The 20686-nt window shown below is 34.7% G+C and overlaps 1 protein-coding gene across 2 annotated transcripts in view; it reads left to right on the plus strand.

Annotated features, from left to right (window-relative positions):
- The window catches only part of CDH9 (cadherin 9), a 71923-nt gene that overhangs the window by 14749 nt on the left and 36488 nt on the right, over positions 1-20686 (plus strand). For both annotated transcript variants that reach the window (XM_075495637.1, XM_075495638.1), the window contains exon 2: positions 12227-12521. In XM_075495637.1, the coding sequence (XP_075351752.1) occupies positions 12227-12521 (295 nt within the window). The remainder of the gene's footprint in view (positions 1-12226; positions 12522-20686) is intronic.

Below are 20686 nucleotides of genomic sequence, written 5' to 3' on the forward strand. Positions count from 1 at the left end.
AGACAGGTACAATCAGCCTGCAGTTTAAGCGGAACCTGAAGCCCATCTCAGGCTCCCTCCAAATGACATTACACTTATCAAGTTCTGTTGCGCCAGGAAAACAATTAAGTTGTTTTGATAACTATTCCAGCCACCACCTTGTATTTGCCATCATTACAGTGATGACCTTCTAAAGATGGTATTTTGAAACAAGATTTAAAAGAACCACACAAGTAGGTAATGCAAATTTCAATAAATATAAAATCAGTGACAAACAAGAAAAAGAAAAAAAAAAAGACCCTCAATATTTCTTTCCTAACTACTGGTTTTCAGCACACTCTTCTAGAAACAATAGCTTCACTTAGGAAGCTACATTATCACAAGACAGATTCAAGACTTGGTGTTTATTATGCCCTGTCCTGATTTCAAACCTTATGTTTTGATATACCTACCCTTGAGAATCTGCTTCTCAGATTTTACCAAGACTTGGGCATGCACCTATGTGTCTTGGAGCAGGCACGGGGCAGGGGAATTGTACTCAGAAAGGTACGAGATGGTTAACTCTACAGTAAACTTTCACGGAGTACCCTTCGGTTGGTATGGCAGTTTACGTTTCCAATAGGGTCTGCAGAACAGAGAAACAGTATAGTACTTTAAATTAATTTCAGCCTGTGTTTTTCTTTTTTGTTTGGTTATCTTTTCCAATAAATAAGCAGTAGCAAAGGACCTTAGTGATGCTTTAATTCAAGCAATGACCTTACCTACCTTCCACTACTGTTCATTTGAAAGTTTAGTTTTAGACAAACACTTAAGGTATTTAAAGAGTCACCATTTAACAACCACATTATAAAATGAGTATTGAGAAATGAACAAATATCTTCTTATGAGGTGTATACAGTGTCCACAAAATATTTAGCTTATCAGTTTGCAAAGTAGGATCTTAGGAAAAATACATCTTTTAAAGTTGTGATTTGAGGCTTCGTGGTAGACATCATTGTGAATCAATAAGCGTGGAACTCAAAATCATCACTTTTTAGGTTTGAAATGCATTCATGTAAAAGTAAATATGTTTTAAGGATAGTAAATAACTTAAAATATTTTGAATATTTCTGGAAACAACATATAGTTGAACAGTAGAATAGTAGGAAAAAATGTTCATTTTGGGATCCGCTTCCTGTGAGTCAGCAGGCCTAGAGTCTGGTTTTGTTTGTTTGGTGCTACAAACCTGGAAGCCTGTTTACATATTCTAGGCCAAAAAAGATTCTTCGATCATATTGCCCCACATCTCGACATCTTACTCTATTACCCTTGCATTATGCTGTATGACTTTCTGAAAAACATTCAGTCTTGATCTGTAGACATCTGTCTACAAGTATACATACATACATGTATATGTACACATAAAATTGTGATTAAAAGTAGTAAAATACTCCTGTTATTGATGTATTCTTCAAATCATTGTGGATGACCCACAACTGGAAACTGTATAACATCAGTCAGTTCAGTATAACTTCAGTAAATGCAGTACTATTCCAAAGTTAGGGCAATGGGTAACTAAACAAGTTCAAGGACATCAGATTCATAAAACAAAACAAAATAAAATAAAACAAAAACACACCGCCACAGGTCCCTCTAACATCCCTATTCTAATCTGACAGTTGTAGATGCTAGGGCCGGGACACGGATGGAGAGAGTAAAAGAAGAAAAATTTACAGCAGCCAGATTTGCATGCTCTCTCAAACAAGCATCTCCTATTGCCGCTGAGATAAAGTACTTGGCTAGACAAACCATTGGTCTCCCCTCCTAGAATATTTCTTATATGCTTATTAGTGTAGAGCTGAGCCCAGATCAATTAGTTCTGTGGAGGGTAAGGGATAATCCATCCATATGACAAACTCATGTTGCTTCCAGGGCCAGAGCTTTTATTCCTGCCTATCTCTGTGCACATGTTTTGGAACCACAGTACATTTTGAGTGTCTCTGAAACAGCAAGAGTTATCACACACAGAGACAGATTTCACTGAGAAGTTTCTGGTGAGAGAAAAATGTATGAGAAAAATATTTCTTATTGTGAAGCCTTTAAAATAATGATGGATTTACCACCTGTTCCAGGGATTGATTAAAGTGACAGTGCTTGATGTTGCGATGTGATAATTTCTGACCTGTGCACATAACTGATGACTATATTCACTTCCTGTAAACCTGTATCTCATGTTATGCAAAAGTCAAATGACAGAGTATGGGAAACCATAAAAAACAGTTTGGTTCTTTTCATCAGGCTGAAAACCTGCAACCCAGCTGTTGATTTGGAGAACAGAGAGAGGAGAACAAACAAATTCTGTGTGCTCTGAAATCCAATTCTTTGTGCAGAAGTAAGAATGCAACCACTTTTCCAGATTTGACTACAGCCTAGCACATAAGGCACAGGAGGTGTAGAAGGTATGCAGGGGAAGGAGGCACTTGAGAAAACAGCTCTGGTTTCCAGGACTCCCCCTAGGTATGGGGAGATGTACATGGAGGGAATGAATTTGCCCATATTGTGTTTGTATCAGCAGAACCAAAAGACTACTAAGAATTCTGCTGAACCCTTCCTGAATGAAAACCAGATTTACCCTTACCTACTAAGTCAAAATCAGCACCTGCAGCTGATGTCAGCAGTGTTTTTCACAATATCATTCTCTAGAGAATTTGTAACAATAGACAGCTGAACACAAGAACCAGATGCTGGAAAACAGAAGATAAGAAAAGTAAATGTCATTTGCCTTGTTTAATATACAGTCACTTAGGTTACCATCACGCACAGAGTTTGGTTGTTTAATTAAGAAGTTTGTGCTGATGTCACAAATTCAAGTCAGGTAAATACATTGCCATTTAGCACATACATAAAACTTTTGATTAAACACACATAAATAGAAAATTAAAGCAATGCAGATCCTGCTACTGCAATCCACACTGAAGAACCACTGCAGTTATTATGACACCTTTAGAGTTTTTAATTAGTTAAAATGCTAATGAAGGAGAATATTGGCTGAGCTGCTGTTAGTGCTGTATCCTAGCTGCTGTAAATCTCGCAAAGGTCTGAAATCAGACAGTGGGGGCACTGTTTAATATCCTGCCTGTCACTAGCACTCAACATATTTTCTGTGAGATTTCAGGGTTGGCTGGGATGCTACAAGTTCTTATTTCAAGTACACTTCTGACATTTTTGGTATGAATTTATTTTGTTTTAGGTAATACTTATCCATCCTCCTTCACAAATACTGTCTTCTTTCCCACCTCTATATGCATAACCTTCTTTACTTGGAGTAGGCTTAGAGTGCTAATTACAGTCAAGTTTCCTGGGGTCAAATCAATTTGTGCTTTAATACATACTGTGCTTTAATACATACCGAAAACTCAATCTTTTTCTGTGCCACAGCTTCAGAATAAATAGCATAGTACAATCACCATATATGAATAGAAATTGGATGTGAATAGGCATATGGCTTTGTAAAAGTAACATACACATGAGCTTGTGTTTTCCTGTATTTTGCATGTTTCTTTCCCCAAGCCCAAGAGCTTTAGCTAGAAACTGTGATTAAAAGATGTTTGAGGAATCCTAGAAGTACAAAAACTTTATTTTTCTCCTGTCATTTCTGAAAGGGTCACTTTGGACACACCTGAATAGCTTATGCTTCCCTGTTCCTTCCCATTGCTTACTATTTATGCTTATTGCTTTCACATTTAAGAAGACATAAGCATATTTGAAAGAATCTTACTAAAGCTGACAACTAACGACACTTTGCCAAGTTGATCGTTTATGCCATCTACAGTCTATTATGGTTTCCCTATAAATTTTCCAGAGTCAGTAGGTCTGGATATATTACAACCAAAACTCAACATTTTCTAGCTGTCAAACTATTAATATAATGCTTCCTTATGTTTATTTTATGGAAAAGTTTTTCAATCTGAAGTTATACGTGGCTTGAGCCTTTGGCCTTAAGCCATAAAGAAAGCAATGTTATGAAAGGTAAACTCAAGGAAAAGACTTTGTAGTAAAGGCAAAGTTGTGACTGGCGTGTGGAAAGCATCTTAACTGTATCAGGAAATAAGAGGCAGAATATACAGCATTGTTGGGGGGAGCAGGAATGTTTTCCATCTGAAGCATAAATTGCACATGAAATATAAAAAGAACAGAGATGTGTTTGGACAGCTGTGCTATGGTTTAGCAAAACCTTAAATAGAAATATATTTGGTATAAAAAGACAATACCAATGTAACTCTTGGTTCAGCATATATTTTCATAAGGGGAAAAAATATTTGTCTTCTATAGCTTCCAAGTTTCCCCTGCTGACTTGTGATAGCCTCAAACCAAAATAACTATCACCATTTACACTTTATGTTTTTATTGTTATGCCCCAGCAACTGGAAGAAAAAAAAACAGCAAGCAAACCCTAATTTCCTCCTTTAAGAATGGCCTTTGGATTACACACATTGAAACAAAACCCTATTCCAGCCAAAATTAACAAAAAGCATGCAATAGGCTACTGCTCCAAACATTTAAAATACATATACAGGCATACACAAACTTACTATTAGCATTTTCAATGTTTTGTGTAAATATAAATACAGTCTAACTTTACTGGTGAAGGTGGAAAGAAATAACAGAGAAGACTGCAGTAAAGTAGATTCCTTAGAAATTTCTTCATGTAACTATAATATGAAAGAGGAATCAAGCCCTTCCGATTATCATAGCAAATTTACAGAAATTATGAAAATACCTTCACAATTCCACAGGATGAATTTAAGATTACTGTAAGGAAATTAAAATTGTCTAAAGTAATTTGTAGGATTTTTGCTCAAAGAACTTCTACTTGTACACAACAGTAAATAGCTAGTAAGGATGAACACCCACGTGCAGTATTGCACAATATACAAGGCAACATTGTTGATAGGGAACACAGAAAGAAAGGTAACACACCATAGATCTATCTAACCTGTAGGACCCAGAACTGCTTCCCCATGCCAAGAAAAGACTCAGTTTTGCATCTTCCTCCCATTCCTCCCTGTCCTGGTTGGAGGAGAGCAAATAAAAATAGCCGAGACAGGTTGGAGCCTCATCTCTCTCTAATGTGTTACCAGGATCTTAGAGAGTTTGGAGTTTCAGGTGTTCGGGCCTGGGACTGGGCATGCCCATGAATTCACTAGTCCTCCAGGTCAGATATCAATCACCTGTCTATCTATCTGGTAAGTTTATGACACATCTGAAAAAAAAAAGATTTCTGACTTTAAAACTCTGTATTTGTGCCCTTTGTTCCTCCCGTGTCCATCTACATTCTAGCTGTGATTGCAGCTCCATGCAATCCTGTATCCTTGACATTCCCTTGAAGAGGTTCACTTGTGTTCTGGTAGTAGTTTCACCACAACAATGTGGAAATCAGCATGGTCTTCATCTCCCACTAAAATATAGAGATGTACCAATTTAGTGACAGTAAAAAGAGTTCATTTGACCACAATAATCCCCCAACATATCTTCACTTGAAAAGTAAGGAAAGAACATTGTTCATACTTTCTAGAAGGCATTTACAGGCAAATTGTGTCTGAGACAGAAGACCATGGGATATCAGGATTTCTCTGCTGGAGACAACTGTGTGCGTGGAGGCAGTGGAGGTAAGAAATCTGTAGTAATAGTCCTTTTTCTATACCGTGATAGAGGCACCCTGTAAACCACTGTCGTGGTTTAGCCCCAGCCGGCAACTAAGCACCAGGCAGCCGCTCGCTCACTCCCCCTCGGTGGGATGGGGGAGAGAATCGGAAGAGCAAAAGTAAGAAAACTTGAGGGTTGAGATAAAAACAGTTTAATAGGGAAAGCAAAAGCCGCGCACGCAAGCGAAGCAAAGCAAGGAATTCATTCGCTACTTCCCATGGGCAGGCAGGTGTTCAGCCATCTCCAGGAAAGCAGGGCTCCATCACGCCTAACAGTTACTTGGGAAGACAAAACGCCATCACTCCAAATGTCCCCCCTTCCTTCTTCTTCCCCAGCTTTATATACTGAGCATGACGTCATGTGGTATGGAATAGCCCTTTGGTCAGTTTGGATCAACTGTCCTGGCTGTGTCCCCTCCCAGCTTCTTCTGCACCTGGCAGAGCACGGGAAGCTGAAAAGTCCTTGACTAGTACAGCAACAACTAAAACATCTCTGTATTATCAACACTGTCTTCAGCACAAATCCAAAACATAGCCCCATACCAGCCACTACGAAGAAAATTAACTCTATCTCAACTGAAACCAGGACAACCACTTAAGTTGTAAGCATTAGTACAGTACTTACCGCAATGTAAACATGGATCTACCCTCTCCTTGATGTGTCTTCGTCCTTCGTTTCCCCTCATCCCTCTCCACATACCTCTCTTCTTAATTTAGGCAACCAAATAATTTTTTTCACTGTATTTATTCATAAAAATCTCATTAGTCATAAATAGCTCATCTTGCTTTTTTTCCCCCCTTTTTCATCCTCAACAATAGTTGTACAGCAATAAATTGCAAATAAAATGAAATTTAAATGAAGTCTGGCAATTTCTTATTTCTAAATGGGGAAAATTCATTCATATCACTATATAATTTGTTAATTGTGTCCCTTAATTCTCCCCTCTTCCATTGATTATATGTCTGCCTAACTTGAAAGGAGTTACTCTCTATTACAAAGAGCTGAGAACCAGATCAGCTGAACAGTTTACAGGAAATTTAGTAAATTAAAATCAAATTAATAAGAAGCAGTCAAGTACTTTTAAACATGGGCCTTTAAGAAACCCTTTTCTAAGGCAACATTTTTTTCTTTTTCCTCTCTGTTTTCTTTTGCCATTCCACACCAGTTCCTGAACTTGATCATTTATGAAATATCTTTTCCCTCCAAAGAATGTTGATATCTTATCTACTGTGTATAATAATAGCAGTTTTGAGAGAAGTTATGGATCAGCCTTGGACATACTAAGAATGCATAGTCAAATAAAGTACTTCGTGAAACCAGGCAGTTGTATTATAACCACCATTTGCTGATAAATATTGAGTGCTACATGAGGGTGAAGTGTAAGCCAAAGGAGCAAGGTACTTAATTAAGGGAAATAGAACTCTGGGACAATCTGTTGTTTGTCTATTCATTTACTTATTGGAAATTATAGTAACAGGGACCCATGTAAATTTATGTCAAGATTTCTTTTGAGAACATCAAGATCTCAATTATCACATCACATAAAAATTCAGTTTCACAGAACTGGATAGGAAAAGTGTGCATCTCAAATTGGTTGTCTATGTAAATAAAGAAAAAGGATTGAGAAAGCATTTATAAATATGCCCATATTTATAAGACATACATTGTTACAGAAATAGCTAATTGTCACTCCCATAACCATTACCAATGTCTTTGTCTCTGCTGATTCTCAGGAAAAGTTGTGTCAAGAATGTGTTTAGCCAGACACACAAAAAACTATAGAAAAAGAAAAGTGTGCAAAAGAATATTAAGAAATTGAGATACTCAGCAGTGCATCTTCTAAATTATGTCTTCATTCCAACATGTTTCAGATGAATTGATGCTGGATATTGAATAGAATGGGGATGGCATTTGTTATCGGTGTGGTCACTATATACTGAGTAATCCAATATATTTTCTGGTTTTGGTTTTTTTTTGTTTGTTTGTTTGCTTTCCTTTATCAAAGTATTTCATGGTTCTCCTCCAACCTGCCAGCTCGTCACAGAAATTCTAGAATGGACAATTTATGATATGAGAAAGGGCACATTTGACAAGTTCATTTTCCACCCACACAGAGTTGTTGCTTGCTAACCTACCCTACCCCAAATAGAGAAAAAGGATCATGCAGAGTAAAACGAAACAAAATATTTCAATAGGAATTACTTTCTGCCAATAGTAAATGGTGGACCTCCCCAGACCTACTGAATCTGTAGGATGTAGAGGGAAACCACAGCAGTCAAAGATTACTTCAGATCAAATGTATCAATACTATTTTTCCAGTTTGAACATCTGATCCCCCTTCACACACATAAACAGTTTACTAATTAAAAAAAAAAAATCCAGGAAGTATTTTGTATGCAAAATTGTTTACTATAACTGGAAATAGGACTTAGACAATTTGTCCATTCTTATTCCTTGGTTTTAGTGAATAATGGGCATGATATTTGGTAAACATATTATAACACACCACATTTTTGCATGTGATTTTCTGTAGGCGAATTTGTGTAGGCTCTCTGTAGAACAATTAAAATTTGAAAAGCTGAAATTATATTTTATATTACAAATTCAAATTATTTAAGCAGTTTATAGAAAATTACCAGTCATAAAGAAACACAATATAGATTGGTCAATATTACATGGCAGTACTGTTTTACAAATGTATATGTCCCTATACGTATTTTGCACAAACATCTACAATCTTACGTGGAGTTACTTTGTCTCATAAATTAAAAGCATGTTTTGTAATTATATAATTCTAATATAGTGAGAGAACAGTTGGATTGTTCTATTTTACACAACTAGTATTTTATTTCTATAAGATGCTGGATAATGTTTTGCTTTATTTAGTTATTCTTACATATGAAAATGGTATCTTTTTTTTTCCACAAACTATGATGTTGCAAAATTGTTTCACAGATTAATGACGATTCCTCAAACGCAAAGTGCAAAACAAAACATACATAGGAAGTTGAAATTTTTACATGTAGTATAAGTGATAGTTTGCACCTGTACTTCAAATGATCTTGCTAATAGAAAATTGGCAATAGGAGGTGGAACTCTTCATTGCTAGGAAATTACATTCTATTCCCAAATTTATCATGCTTGAAAATTCTGTTTATCATTTGGTAGAAACATGAGATAAGTAGGAAGCTTAAAATACCCATCACAGTTTGAGCTACCTGACATCTTTGTAGATAGCTTGAACAGAGAGATAAAATAAATGTACCTATTCTCCAAGGATCTAGGTATAGTTGAGGAGCAGGGTAAGGGAATGGCAGCGGACAGATGGGATTTTTTTCCAGAACCACTTAGTGCAGAAAAGAGCACTGCTCCCACTACTTGCTCATCGCCACCCTGTTTCAAGAGGTTATCGACCCTGGATTACCAGCAGAGTTGCTCATATGAGCAATCAAAATGAGGTTGGCAAGCTAACACTACTTACAATCACAGCCTGGATCTCTGCTACTCATCTGCATCTGTCTTCTTTTAGTATATAGGACCTCTTTTCAGCAGATGACCAGCTCTTCCAGTCTAGAAAGAGTTTGTAGGAATAAAAAATTTCAAATAGCAAAATTTGCAATCTTAGTAAGTAAGGTGCTAACTTTAAGTCAGTTTATAGTCTCTGAAAGATTCTTTAGGTAGCAGAACTGCCTGGGAAAAGCATTTAGCAGGTTTCAAATATGAACTACATTATTACCACAGTTTCAAATAAAACTATATTAAAACAACTTTCCAGATATAATTACCATAAAATGCATATTATGTACTATTTCTGATAAAATTCCACATTTACAATATATTTCTATTTAAACAATTTTTTCTTTCTATTCCAAATCAAAACAAACAATATAAAAATCTCATTCTACCCGCTGCCTTCTTCTTTCTTCTATTTTCCAGTTCAGAACTGTGTGAGATTTTGTTTCAGTAGTGGCTGCTTGTTTTTAAAGTGGGAAACTTCTAGTGTCTCTGGATATATTCCATTCTTCCCGTGTATAGCAGTCCTGACAATTAAAGACCGGGGCTCCTGTAAGTTAAGTCTCTTTCTTTGCAGTCTGCCAGGCAGGCTTCTATGGAGATAATACCTGTGGGCCAGAGTCCAGTTTAATTCACATAACAATAAGCAAGGTAAATAAATTTCTAAGAATAACAATGTGTGTTGGAGTATATACCTGTGCAGGAAAAAAACGCAAAAGTTCCAGGGAGATTGATGGAAATTATTTCAAAAATACAAAAAAGTAACTTTGTAAATACAGGACAAAATGTGCAGCTACTCAACTTTTGAGAACTTACATGTCTAATGTAAGCACTTACATGACTAATGTTAGTACTATAAACAGTTTAACAAATTACTAATTAGTCAGTGATGACTTATTGTGTGAGAATCAAGAAGTACTTCCTTATATTCAGTGTTGAGAAGGGATGTTAGCTTTATGGAGTCTCCAGCCTCCCTAATGCCTTGTGTTAAGTGATTTCCCTTCTCCTGACCCATGGGAATGATCCCTTACCAAGCTCCCAGACACGGCTCTTGCTCTGGCTGCTCCCCCAGCCAGCTGGCTGAGGATGTTAAAGAGGCACATAACAACACAGGGCATCGTAACAGGCACTTGAACATTTTAAAGACTCAAAAAGAAGCTGGCCTGTCTTCATGAGAAAATTAGATTCAGGTGCTAGTCATCAGTCCTGAGATCTGATTCTTATCTGGCATATTTTTAAAAAGCTTCTACCTCAAGAAAAAAGGAGAAAGCTGTATTTATGCCACAAGGTGAGGAATATCTCAACAGGAATGAATGTGCACTGTTTCTTAGGTATAAGAAATTGCCCTGTGTGGCACAAGACAAAATCATCTGAACGAAAGAAATATGCTATATTTTGTACTTGGCATACAAATAAGTCTACTCTTTTTTCCCTGAAGATAAGAATAAAATATGAAAATAAGAATAAAATATTTTTAATTAAATTTGTATACTGATTACATAGTGCTCCACATTCTGTGTCAAGATACCCATACAATATTTAAGTTTATTTTCTCTATATTACCTGTAGAGTTGGCAAGTTGACAGGGGGTTTTTTTGAGTGCTATATGCATGTTGTATATAATTCTTTCAACTCATTGTATGCGATCCTTAAGAATTTTCACAGATATTTATTACAGATATACAGTGAATATGTTAAGTGCTAAAACTGTTTGGATTCTCATCTCATCCAGTCTTACCTCTAGAAGCCCATAACAATAATCAGATCACATTTGGTGACTAGTGTTAGGCTACAGTGTTAAACTAGAGGAAAAAATCAAAGTGAAAAAATTTAACAAAATCCACCACAATCACCCTTCATACAGGTGGACTAATAAAAAGATGCAATGGCTCAGCTACAAAACATGGAGGTAAACACTGGCAGGAGTACAGAAACAAGCAAACAGAGAAAGAAATGGCATAAAACAACTTATCTGGCTCTAGTGACTATCTAGAGTAAGACCTTTACTGATACTGAACAATATTTTCTCAGGTGGATGATATACTATATTTTTGTACTCAGAAATCAAAAAAATGCAGGGATAAGATTCTTTCTATTCACATTTGAAAAACACTCAGGTCACTGATCTGTGGCCAGATATGACTATAAGCATATATCTGAGGAAAATATACTGCAGATGCTCATAAAAAGGAACTGTGGGTCCCTGTAAATGAAATTAGAGGAATAGACTTCCCAAAAAGAGTATTATGTGAGAATTTCCAGTGCCTGGGTCAGCTTCAATGCCTTGCTTTGGCTTTGGTTTTAGACACTTTTTCATAATGGTGCTATATGGCAAACTAATCAGTACCTGCAAGTTCACAGGAATACAGTTTTGAACGCTTATGAACACTTATGAAAAGGACTGTTAAACCCCACTTGATGCTTTGAAAATTTACCTCCTAGTGTTCTTGAAAATTATTTCTCCTGCATGGAGAGAACTAGAAGGAAGGAAGTAATTAACTGAGGTAAGATGTTCCTAAAGAAAAAAAAAAATAACCCAACAACCACAACTAGAAACACAAGTTGCTTAAATCAGAACATTTATAGCTGATTTTGGGAAGTTCAGAAGCTGTAATCCTTAAAACCCACTTCTATGTCGTTACAAGGTAACTGGTTGCTTTATCAGCGATCAATAAATGGGAAGACAAGTGTTATTTTGCAATTAGAAATTTGGGAGTTTTACACCCCGTCATCTTCAAAAAAGGAGACTTCTGGTAGTTTCTGGACAGAATATTCAAAGAAATATAATTTTTTGTTTTAAATTGCTCATTTTAAATACTACTCCAATATCTTCTACATCCTCCTGTGTCCTTATGAGTTTGTTTAGAGCAATTTTTTGTGTATGACTGAGTCTCAAATTTGCAATTTTTCCAACAGTGAAACAGAAGATAACCACTGCTGATCCCAATTACAGTCAAGATTGTACAGACTTATTCATATATACTGAATGATTTGGTCTGTAATAACAATACATATATTTATAGAATTCTTCTTTTCTACCTCCCTGAAGCTACATACTGACCAAGATAAAGGAGATGGAAATTTAAAATACATATTAACAGGAGATGGGGCTGGCAGTCTGTTCATTATAGATGAAAATACAGGAGATATTCATGCTGCAAAGAAATTGGACAGAGAAGAAAAGTCCCTGTATGTGCTACGTGCCAAGGCTATAGACAGAAAAACTGGAAGACAAGTGGAGCCGGAGTCTGAATTTATCATTAAAATCCACGATATCAATGACAATGAACCAAAATTCACCAAGGACATGTACACCGCCAGTATTCCGGAGATGTCTGGAGTTGGTAGGTAAAAACTTATCCTTATGTAAAATACAAATGCTTTTGAGTTGATTTGGAACTTATAAGTAATTTATTATTTGAGGCACTTAATACTAGTTTCTGTGAATAACCATGGCACAGTTTTTGTTGCCAGTAATGTATCATAAATGATTGGTTCCTGCTTTTATTTGTTTGTTTCATCTTCATCCACTTTTTAATCCTTTTTCCACACTATAAGCTACTCTCTACTCTTTTAAGCCCACAGGAACCATCAAAGAATGTAGCATATATGGTTGTCTTATCAGTTACTACATAGTTTTACTACAGCTGAGAATATAATTTGCATAAATTGTGTCCTCTTTGTATTTGTAAAGTCTAATTTACCAAACCTTTCTGTGCCCTTATACACAAACGGCTTTAAGCACGTAAGTATATAAATCAATTAATGTATCAAAATGACGCCAAATATGTTCCTACAAATACGTAAAAAATTGTTTTGTTTTGTTTGTTTGTTTGTTTGTTTGTTTTCTTAATTATTTTTTCTCTTTGGTATCAATATTAGTAGTTGTTGGTGGTTTTTTTAATATGGACTTGTCTGTTTGGTTTTTTTTAAGATACCAAACATATGAACACCTTCCCCAAAGAAATAAATGTTTTTGTTTAAAAAATATTTTTCTTCATGGATAAAAACTTACAGCTGTTCACAACTGCTGCACTGAAAAGTAAAAATGTGGAGTGACAGTAGAAGACAGGTGAGAAATATAGCATCAAAGGAAAATAATTCTCTGAGTTTTGTTCAAATAATATAAAGTGATAGATAATATTCACCAGCGCACATTCATCAGAAGTTATCATGATTACCTAAGTGCTCCACTCTTTTACAGTGGAGACAGTCACTCTGATGAGTAAGCATAAAATACATAGGCTATGGGAAACAACTGACAGATAAATTCTCAAGAGTTATTTACTTATCCTGAATTACTCTAATGGTTTGCAAAATCAGCCCTGGATGGTGGCATTGCTAAGAGAGACAATAAAATACCAATCAACATTTGTGACTAATATGTATCTTTGCAAAATAATTTCCAGAAGCTAATAATCATCTCTGAGAGCAGTAGCAGAAGTATAATGGAACAGGACTCTATTTTATAATTCTCTTTTATAATCATGAGAAGGGAATAACTACACTACTATGTATAATGCGAAGAGTCCAAGAATGGTTCTTTCGAAGATACTTAGAAAATAGAGAATTCCTTTCCATTCAGAATTTACTTTGCTGATAATCTACAAAGGAAAAATGTTGGCAGTGCACCTGTCATATTTAATTTGAAATATATTTGTAAGGAAGGAACTCTATAGGAATAGATAGGATAAAAAGCATGATGTCCACGTTTAACCTTATCACTTAGTCCAACTTCATTAGAGTTGATGGAGAAGCATGAATAACAGAGAACAGAATAAGATCCAGTGCTTTGGTATTGCCTGTGAAATTTTGTCATTGAAATGTCTATATTTGATGAGGATGATGATAGTACCAAGCTGAGAAAGTGTCCATAAAAGACAGAAGTAAAGGTGAGGTTTACGGTGAAGAAAGAATTAGAGGAAAAGTATTTAAACAGTAAAAAAAAGCCCCTTAGCTTCCAATATGAAGGCAAAAAAAGGTATCCAAGTTACTCTTTGCTCTGTTGACATTTGCATTTGGGGATATAAAAACTACACTGGAACGGCAATTTTTAGCATTTGAATTCAAATTACTAAAAGTAGTTTTATATTTTCTTAAAATAGCAGAGAATAAGAACCCAAATACAGATCAGTCCATTCAAGAAGCAGAAATTCTATATTCTAAAGTCAGTTATAAGAATGCTAATTCAACAGTCAAGATGTACATATAGGTAAATAAGGAATACACAGATATATTCCTTCTTGGACTCCATTTGTTCTCCTCCAGATAAGGAAGCAGATGCTATAACTGGAGAAAATTACTTGGGAGTGAAAAGGTGAGATTCTTGCCATAAGTGGAATACAACTTACAGATGAGCAAGTGGTACTCTTGTAAACCTTCCCATAAAGCACACAAGAGAACACATAAAATACAGAATGAAGATAGTGTAGTTCTTGAAATATCTAGACAAAAGAAAGCTATATGAAAGTAAGCCAGCAAATATGCACTAGGCAGGACGTACAATAAAATGCAGGGAAAAGAAGAAAAAAGAGTGACAAAAATTAAACTCAAAACTGACACAGTGTGGGAATGAGCTGTGTAAGTAGCTCCTGCCAGGATATCCATTTAAAAATCTCCAATGCATTATAAAAATGGCATTTAAGCAGTTGTAGTTATTCTTCATTCAATAGGTATGATTTAATGAACAACTACTAGCTTTTCTTTTGTCTGGATATGCAGTCCAAAGAATTTTTTCCTAAACATAGTATTTGTTGCAGAACATCACAAATTTACAGAATTGTCAGTTATGCAAGTAGGTTCATTACACCTCAACACCTAATCTCTTCAGTGGTTTTGGTATATATTGCTGTTTGCAGGTTAGATAGGTGTCAAACAGAAATCTAAAAGTTAAATTTGGTAAGTAAGTAAGGCCAAACCTTTTTGCTGGTTCTGAACTGTAGAATTTAAAATGGAATTTGAGGTTGGAGCATTGTGTAAAATAAGTCATGAAGGAAGAATAAACTGAGGAATTATTGAGTGAGCAATGAGTATTAGCACTATTGCTGCTGTGAAAGAAAGTGCATCTGAAATAAAAGGGCAGAAAATATACTGAAAATGAAAAGAAAGAAAGAAATAAAAAAGACTGAGATCACAAAAGTGCATTCCAGAAAAACAGAAGACTTCAGAATAAAAAATGAAGTGTCCCCTAATTCTATATGTTCTTCTATAACAAATGGAAGAAAGGAAGAATAATAAAATAAAAGCAAGAATCCCTGGAATAGTGTGATCACCTTTACTAAGTCTATATCAAATGAAAAATTCAGTGTAGTCCTGCATTACCTGCATAAATACTTAAGATGATGACGGTTATTTGTTATAACTATATATGCACAGATTCTTACATATCTAACCAAATAACTTCTCTGACTGGAAAGAACTATACAATTACACTATATACATTTTAAGAAATAGATATACTCACGATGAGTAGGTAAAAAATTGGTGGGAAAATCTCAGTTTCTTCCCATCCTTCACTTCCTCCCAATTTTGTGTCTTAAAATGTAATTTTTTTTCTTAACTATTACATTTATTATGTTTGCCAAGTTCAACAAATGACAGCAGATATTTATGAAAGCTCAGGAAAATGTCACTAAGATTGAGAAACTGAAGATGAATCATCACTAGCAATGTTTCCAGCTGCATGTGTATCTGTTATTCAAATGACATATCATACTACATATTTCTCACTGTGTTACTGACTGTCTCTTGGAATAACTAGATCTAGAGCAAACAAGGGAAAATGATAAGTCAACACCCCTGACAGAATGTGTGATTTTCAGTACCAACAGGCAAACCTCACTCATGTTTATCTAGTTTGATAGTAAGAACAGTGAAAACGTAACATGGATTTTCAGCACAACCTATCCAGGTCCAGGGGGAAGTATGAATGCTTATTTGTGCACTAGTTTGTGCTAATTCTATGTTGTAATATCTACACTGCAGCCATCAAGCTATACTTAAATTAGCCTTGCTATGCCTAAATGGGATCCAGTCATATCTCCAACAGCATTATGGGTATACCTAAAATATTGTGTAGCAAAGTTAGTATTGGAAGCAATCAAAACCACTGAAGTGAGCCAACTGCAGTGTCATTTCAGATAGCTTTTATGGAAATGATCATGTTAAATGCTCACAGTGATATTAACTTAAAAAACTAAATGAGAAACTTAGTTTAAGAGATTCTAAAACTCAATAACAAGGAATTTCTCATTAAAATCAGCTACTATACTGAAGAACTGGAGGAAAATAACTGCTGTAGCTATATATTTAGAGTGCTAGAGTTGATTGGAAGAATCCTGAGATTTATGTATGACTAGGTAAATTGATTCAATAAAAATTAGTTCAAAAAAAAGAGAAAAAGATGCTAGACAGACCCATAAAGGTTAATCAAAACATAATATAGAAAGTAAAGGAACAAAAGATGCTCAACAATTTAAACTGATGGAATGCCAAAGCTGTAAGGTACACTCTTGGTCTCAATGAAGAGCAGGTGGATTTGAAGCATGACCTGTTCTGATTTGGCTATATTTTAGAAATACTGTAAAAGGAAACTCCAGAGAAGCTAAATACATATCATGCATCTTGAGAATAATCTTTTCATTTCATCTTCATGTAGAAGGAAAAGTACAACCCTGATCATACTTAAAATCTACTCATTTCATCTTCAAGGCTTACCTGAGTAGAAGCTATGATCCAAGTATTTTTCCAAGTGAGAGATGATTGCTAAAAAACTAAAATAAAATGAAATCAAAACTAAACCTACACCTCACTGTGAAAACCACTTTTCTCAGGATATAAATAAAGTTATTAAGAAATTTTTAAAAAGGGAAGTTAGCAATGAGGTGTCCTGTGGAGTTCAATCCCTTTTGACTCCTGGGTCAATATTATTACATCCTCCTGTACCTGCCTTGCTAATTTTAATGAGTAAGGCTTACCATTTTTTCTCATTAAACATCTTTATCATGCAGCTGATGAATATTTCACATATTTTTAATCTTTGAATTAATCCTATTAAGAGAAGGGATAATGCCTAATTTAATTTAGCATTTCTAAATTAATTCTAGCACTCATTTCTTCATACTTAACTGCTGCTTTCTAGATTTTATGGATCTAACCAAAGGCACCTCCTGGTTTAGAATTTCTACATAATATTTGTATAATGTATAAGTATAGAGGGCCATATTTTAAATGGCTAAATTTAAAATTTATAATTTTTCCATTAAATTACTTTTATTGCAAATACAGTCAGAATAAAAGAGTTTTTCTTTAGCTGAACAGTGAATTTGATAGAAGGACATTATATATGAAATATAGTTATGGCCATTTTCAACTCAGGCACACAGGATTACAGCATGCCTAAGCTTGCCTTGTATTTAACAGCTACTCTAAATAAAAGGTATATATAAAATACATACATACAAAGAGAAAGATAGAAAAAGAGAGATGAAATTGCAGTAAAACACACAGGGTAATATGCATTAATCCTACCATGTTTATTACTGTGCTATTGTCTGTGAGTGCAGTAGTATATACTGCAACATCAATTACACAATGATTGTATTAGAAGTTCCATTATCGTTGTTCACTATTTCTGTAGTATCTCTTGGGAATCTATAAGCATTACAACTACTACTGGATTTAAGTAAGACTGTATTCTGATATTTAGTTTTAGTTACATCATATTTTCAGTATCACAAAATCATAAACACTTATTTCTCAAGAACAGGTTGTTATTTTGTATAGGAAGCTCTTAGAAGAACAAGTAAGCCTTACGGTAAAAAAAAAAAAAAAAAGAAACTGAACCAAATACAGTAACCATCACATTTTCTATTTTTGAATTTGCTTATGTCAGTAAGCATTAATCTACAGATTTATGTAAATGACTAAATGGAGGCAGCTCTCGTCTTTCATATTTCACCAGGAAATAATTATATTTTCTCCTCTGCGTATTTTCCCTGGTTTTAGATGCATATTAAAAAAAAAAAGCTATGAATGACTGTCTTGACTTTGCCACAAGCTTACGAAAACTACTTTGCTAACCTGCAAAATTTCAGAATGCTAATTGTTAACATATACTCTATTTTAAAATGAATTATTGAGTTAGCTTTAAGAGAAAGATATATTTCAAATAAATATTTTATCTGCAAGTTCATATTTTACATTCTGCAGTTAAAATATAGTATTAGAATTCCTTTTAGTCAAACTAAGCACGATCGCAGAAATCCTGTAGCTAGAATACTTCCTATATTTCTGCTTGCATTTGCCACTATAACTGAAGAATTTCAAAACCTCTGTAACTGTCAGAATCTGCATAGGTTTCTCTTTTTTAAATGCAATATTTTTATCCTTTTTTAATTGATCTTCTTTATTATTTTTATACAACCATTTATAATGAAAAAAAATCCCTTTCAACCAAATAAAGATGAAAATATAAACTAAGAGTTCAATGCCTCATAATACTTTCTTAAAATAAACCATCAAGGTGAAAAAGGTAAAAACCTCTTTTTGTTAATCAGTTAAAAATATAAATTTAGTTTTCCAAGAAATTTGGGGTATTTTGGGGTTTTGTCTGTTTTGGACATGCATTCTGTTAGATACATGTATAGCATTTTTATTTCCAATAAGCTTGCACTACATTTTTATTAGCAAAGTATATAGAATGCTTTATACATATTTTGTATTTGGCATGAGGTGGAACTTTTTCAGAAGAGTATGAGGGGGTGTTTTAAAACTTTGCATTTTCAGTTAAAAAAAGAAAACCACTGGAACGCCAAAGGAATGTTATTTAGATCATGATTTTTTTTTCTTAAATTATTCTATCATTTTTATAGTTATGTGTATAATATGGATAGCATTTTCCCAGCTAAAAGGAGGTCTACTCTGCAAGGAACTTACTTGCTAGAGCTCTGATACTACAAACAGGTTATTTTGAATTTGTACAGCTCCATTGACTTCAAGCTGGATGTTATGTGTTAGGATCTCCCTGCATGTACTCTATTTCATGATTAATGTATATAATTTCTGTAAAAGTTAAATGTCTGTGTACAACTACTATTTTTTTCCTGAGGTTTCTCTTATGTTTAGTTAGAGAAACAAAATCATATACAATGTAGATGTTTCGGCTCTTCAAGAAACAGACTGAAACCATCCTCAGAGGAAAATCTGTGAGTTTACAACACTCCCAAATAGTTGTATAATCTCAAGAAACAAACAAAAATACACTCTGATCCAAATGAAAAGCAATAGTTTCCTTTTAGGATCCAAACAAGCAATGTAACTAATTTTTAACAATAACATTTTGGGATGATTATCATTGTACAGCTGTGTTCAACATCCAAACGTAACATATGGAATTAAAAGTAAATATTGAATTTATATATTATTTTTTCTCCTGCAGAGCTTTGTTGATTTTATCTTTACATAGACCATTTTATCCATTAGTGATACTGCATTATTCTTTGTTACTGACTGAAGAAAAGATAAACGCTTAAAAAATAATATAAGCAATCACATAAAAATTAACATGTATATATTATGTATATAGATATGAAGGTAAGGAGGAAACTTAAATAAATCATGTTTATAAAATTTGGGAAATTCCTCATAAGTCATCAGAAATACCATAGTTCCTTTAAAGTTCATGCAGAATTTATTAATGTCACACTTGAAAGAATTAAGAGACACTGCACATTCAGAAAAATGAGGAACAAAAACCAGCCTTAAGAAGATCCAAACCAATGCGTCTGAAGAATTCAAATCATTCACAAATTTAAGATTTACAGAACATTTTAGCATTACAGATAAGCAGATCTCAAGCTACAGCCAGGAGTGGCTCTCTTTTTCTTCGTTTGGTCTCTCTGCTCCTAGTTGTGCTGTCTTATGCCTTACCCACTGTCCCTCTAAACCCAAAAGAAGAAAGTTTAAGGAGCTAAATAATCAGAAAAATGGATTGTTCAAGGTCAATATTATTTTTCTGCTACTTTTGACCCCGGGTCAGATCACATGAGGTTAGATGCCAGACCTGATGCTAGGGAAGTGACAGGAGCATGCAAAGTATAGCAGGTAAAAGTAGGAGAGACTGTTTCATCCAGCAGTAGCTAACCTCAGCTAAAAATCACTTGACATATTCATTTTTCTTCAGCTACAAAATCCTTATATCTTCCAAACAGGACTCCTCACTTCCTTTCTCATCTTTTTTTGGGGGGCAAGTTTGGTTTCTTATTAAGACACCACAAGTCTGAGGCAGCACAATGGGAAAACCAGAACCATCTGTTCACCCCCTGTGAGTAACTGCTCACTCCTGGTGCTAAAAGAAATTGGGGGTTTATAGAATTGCTGTCAGCAAGCAAAGGTAGCTAGCACTTGCTGTAAACACAGAAAAGTATAAATCATTACCATATTTCTGTCCCACGGGAACTGAGCCACTGTCAATCCATGGTTAGAAGTTTGTCACCTCCTCTGAGCTCCC

This window comes from Mycteria americana, chromosome 2 (assembly GCF_035582795.1).
Source record: "Mycteria americana isolate JAX WOST 10 ecotype Jacksonville Zoo and Gardens chromosome 2, USCA_MyAme_1.0, whole genome shotgun sequence".
Taxonomy (NCBI): domain Eukaryota; kingdom Metazoa; phylum Chordata; class Aves; order Ciconiiformes; family Ciconiidae; genus Mycteria; species Mycteria americana.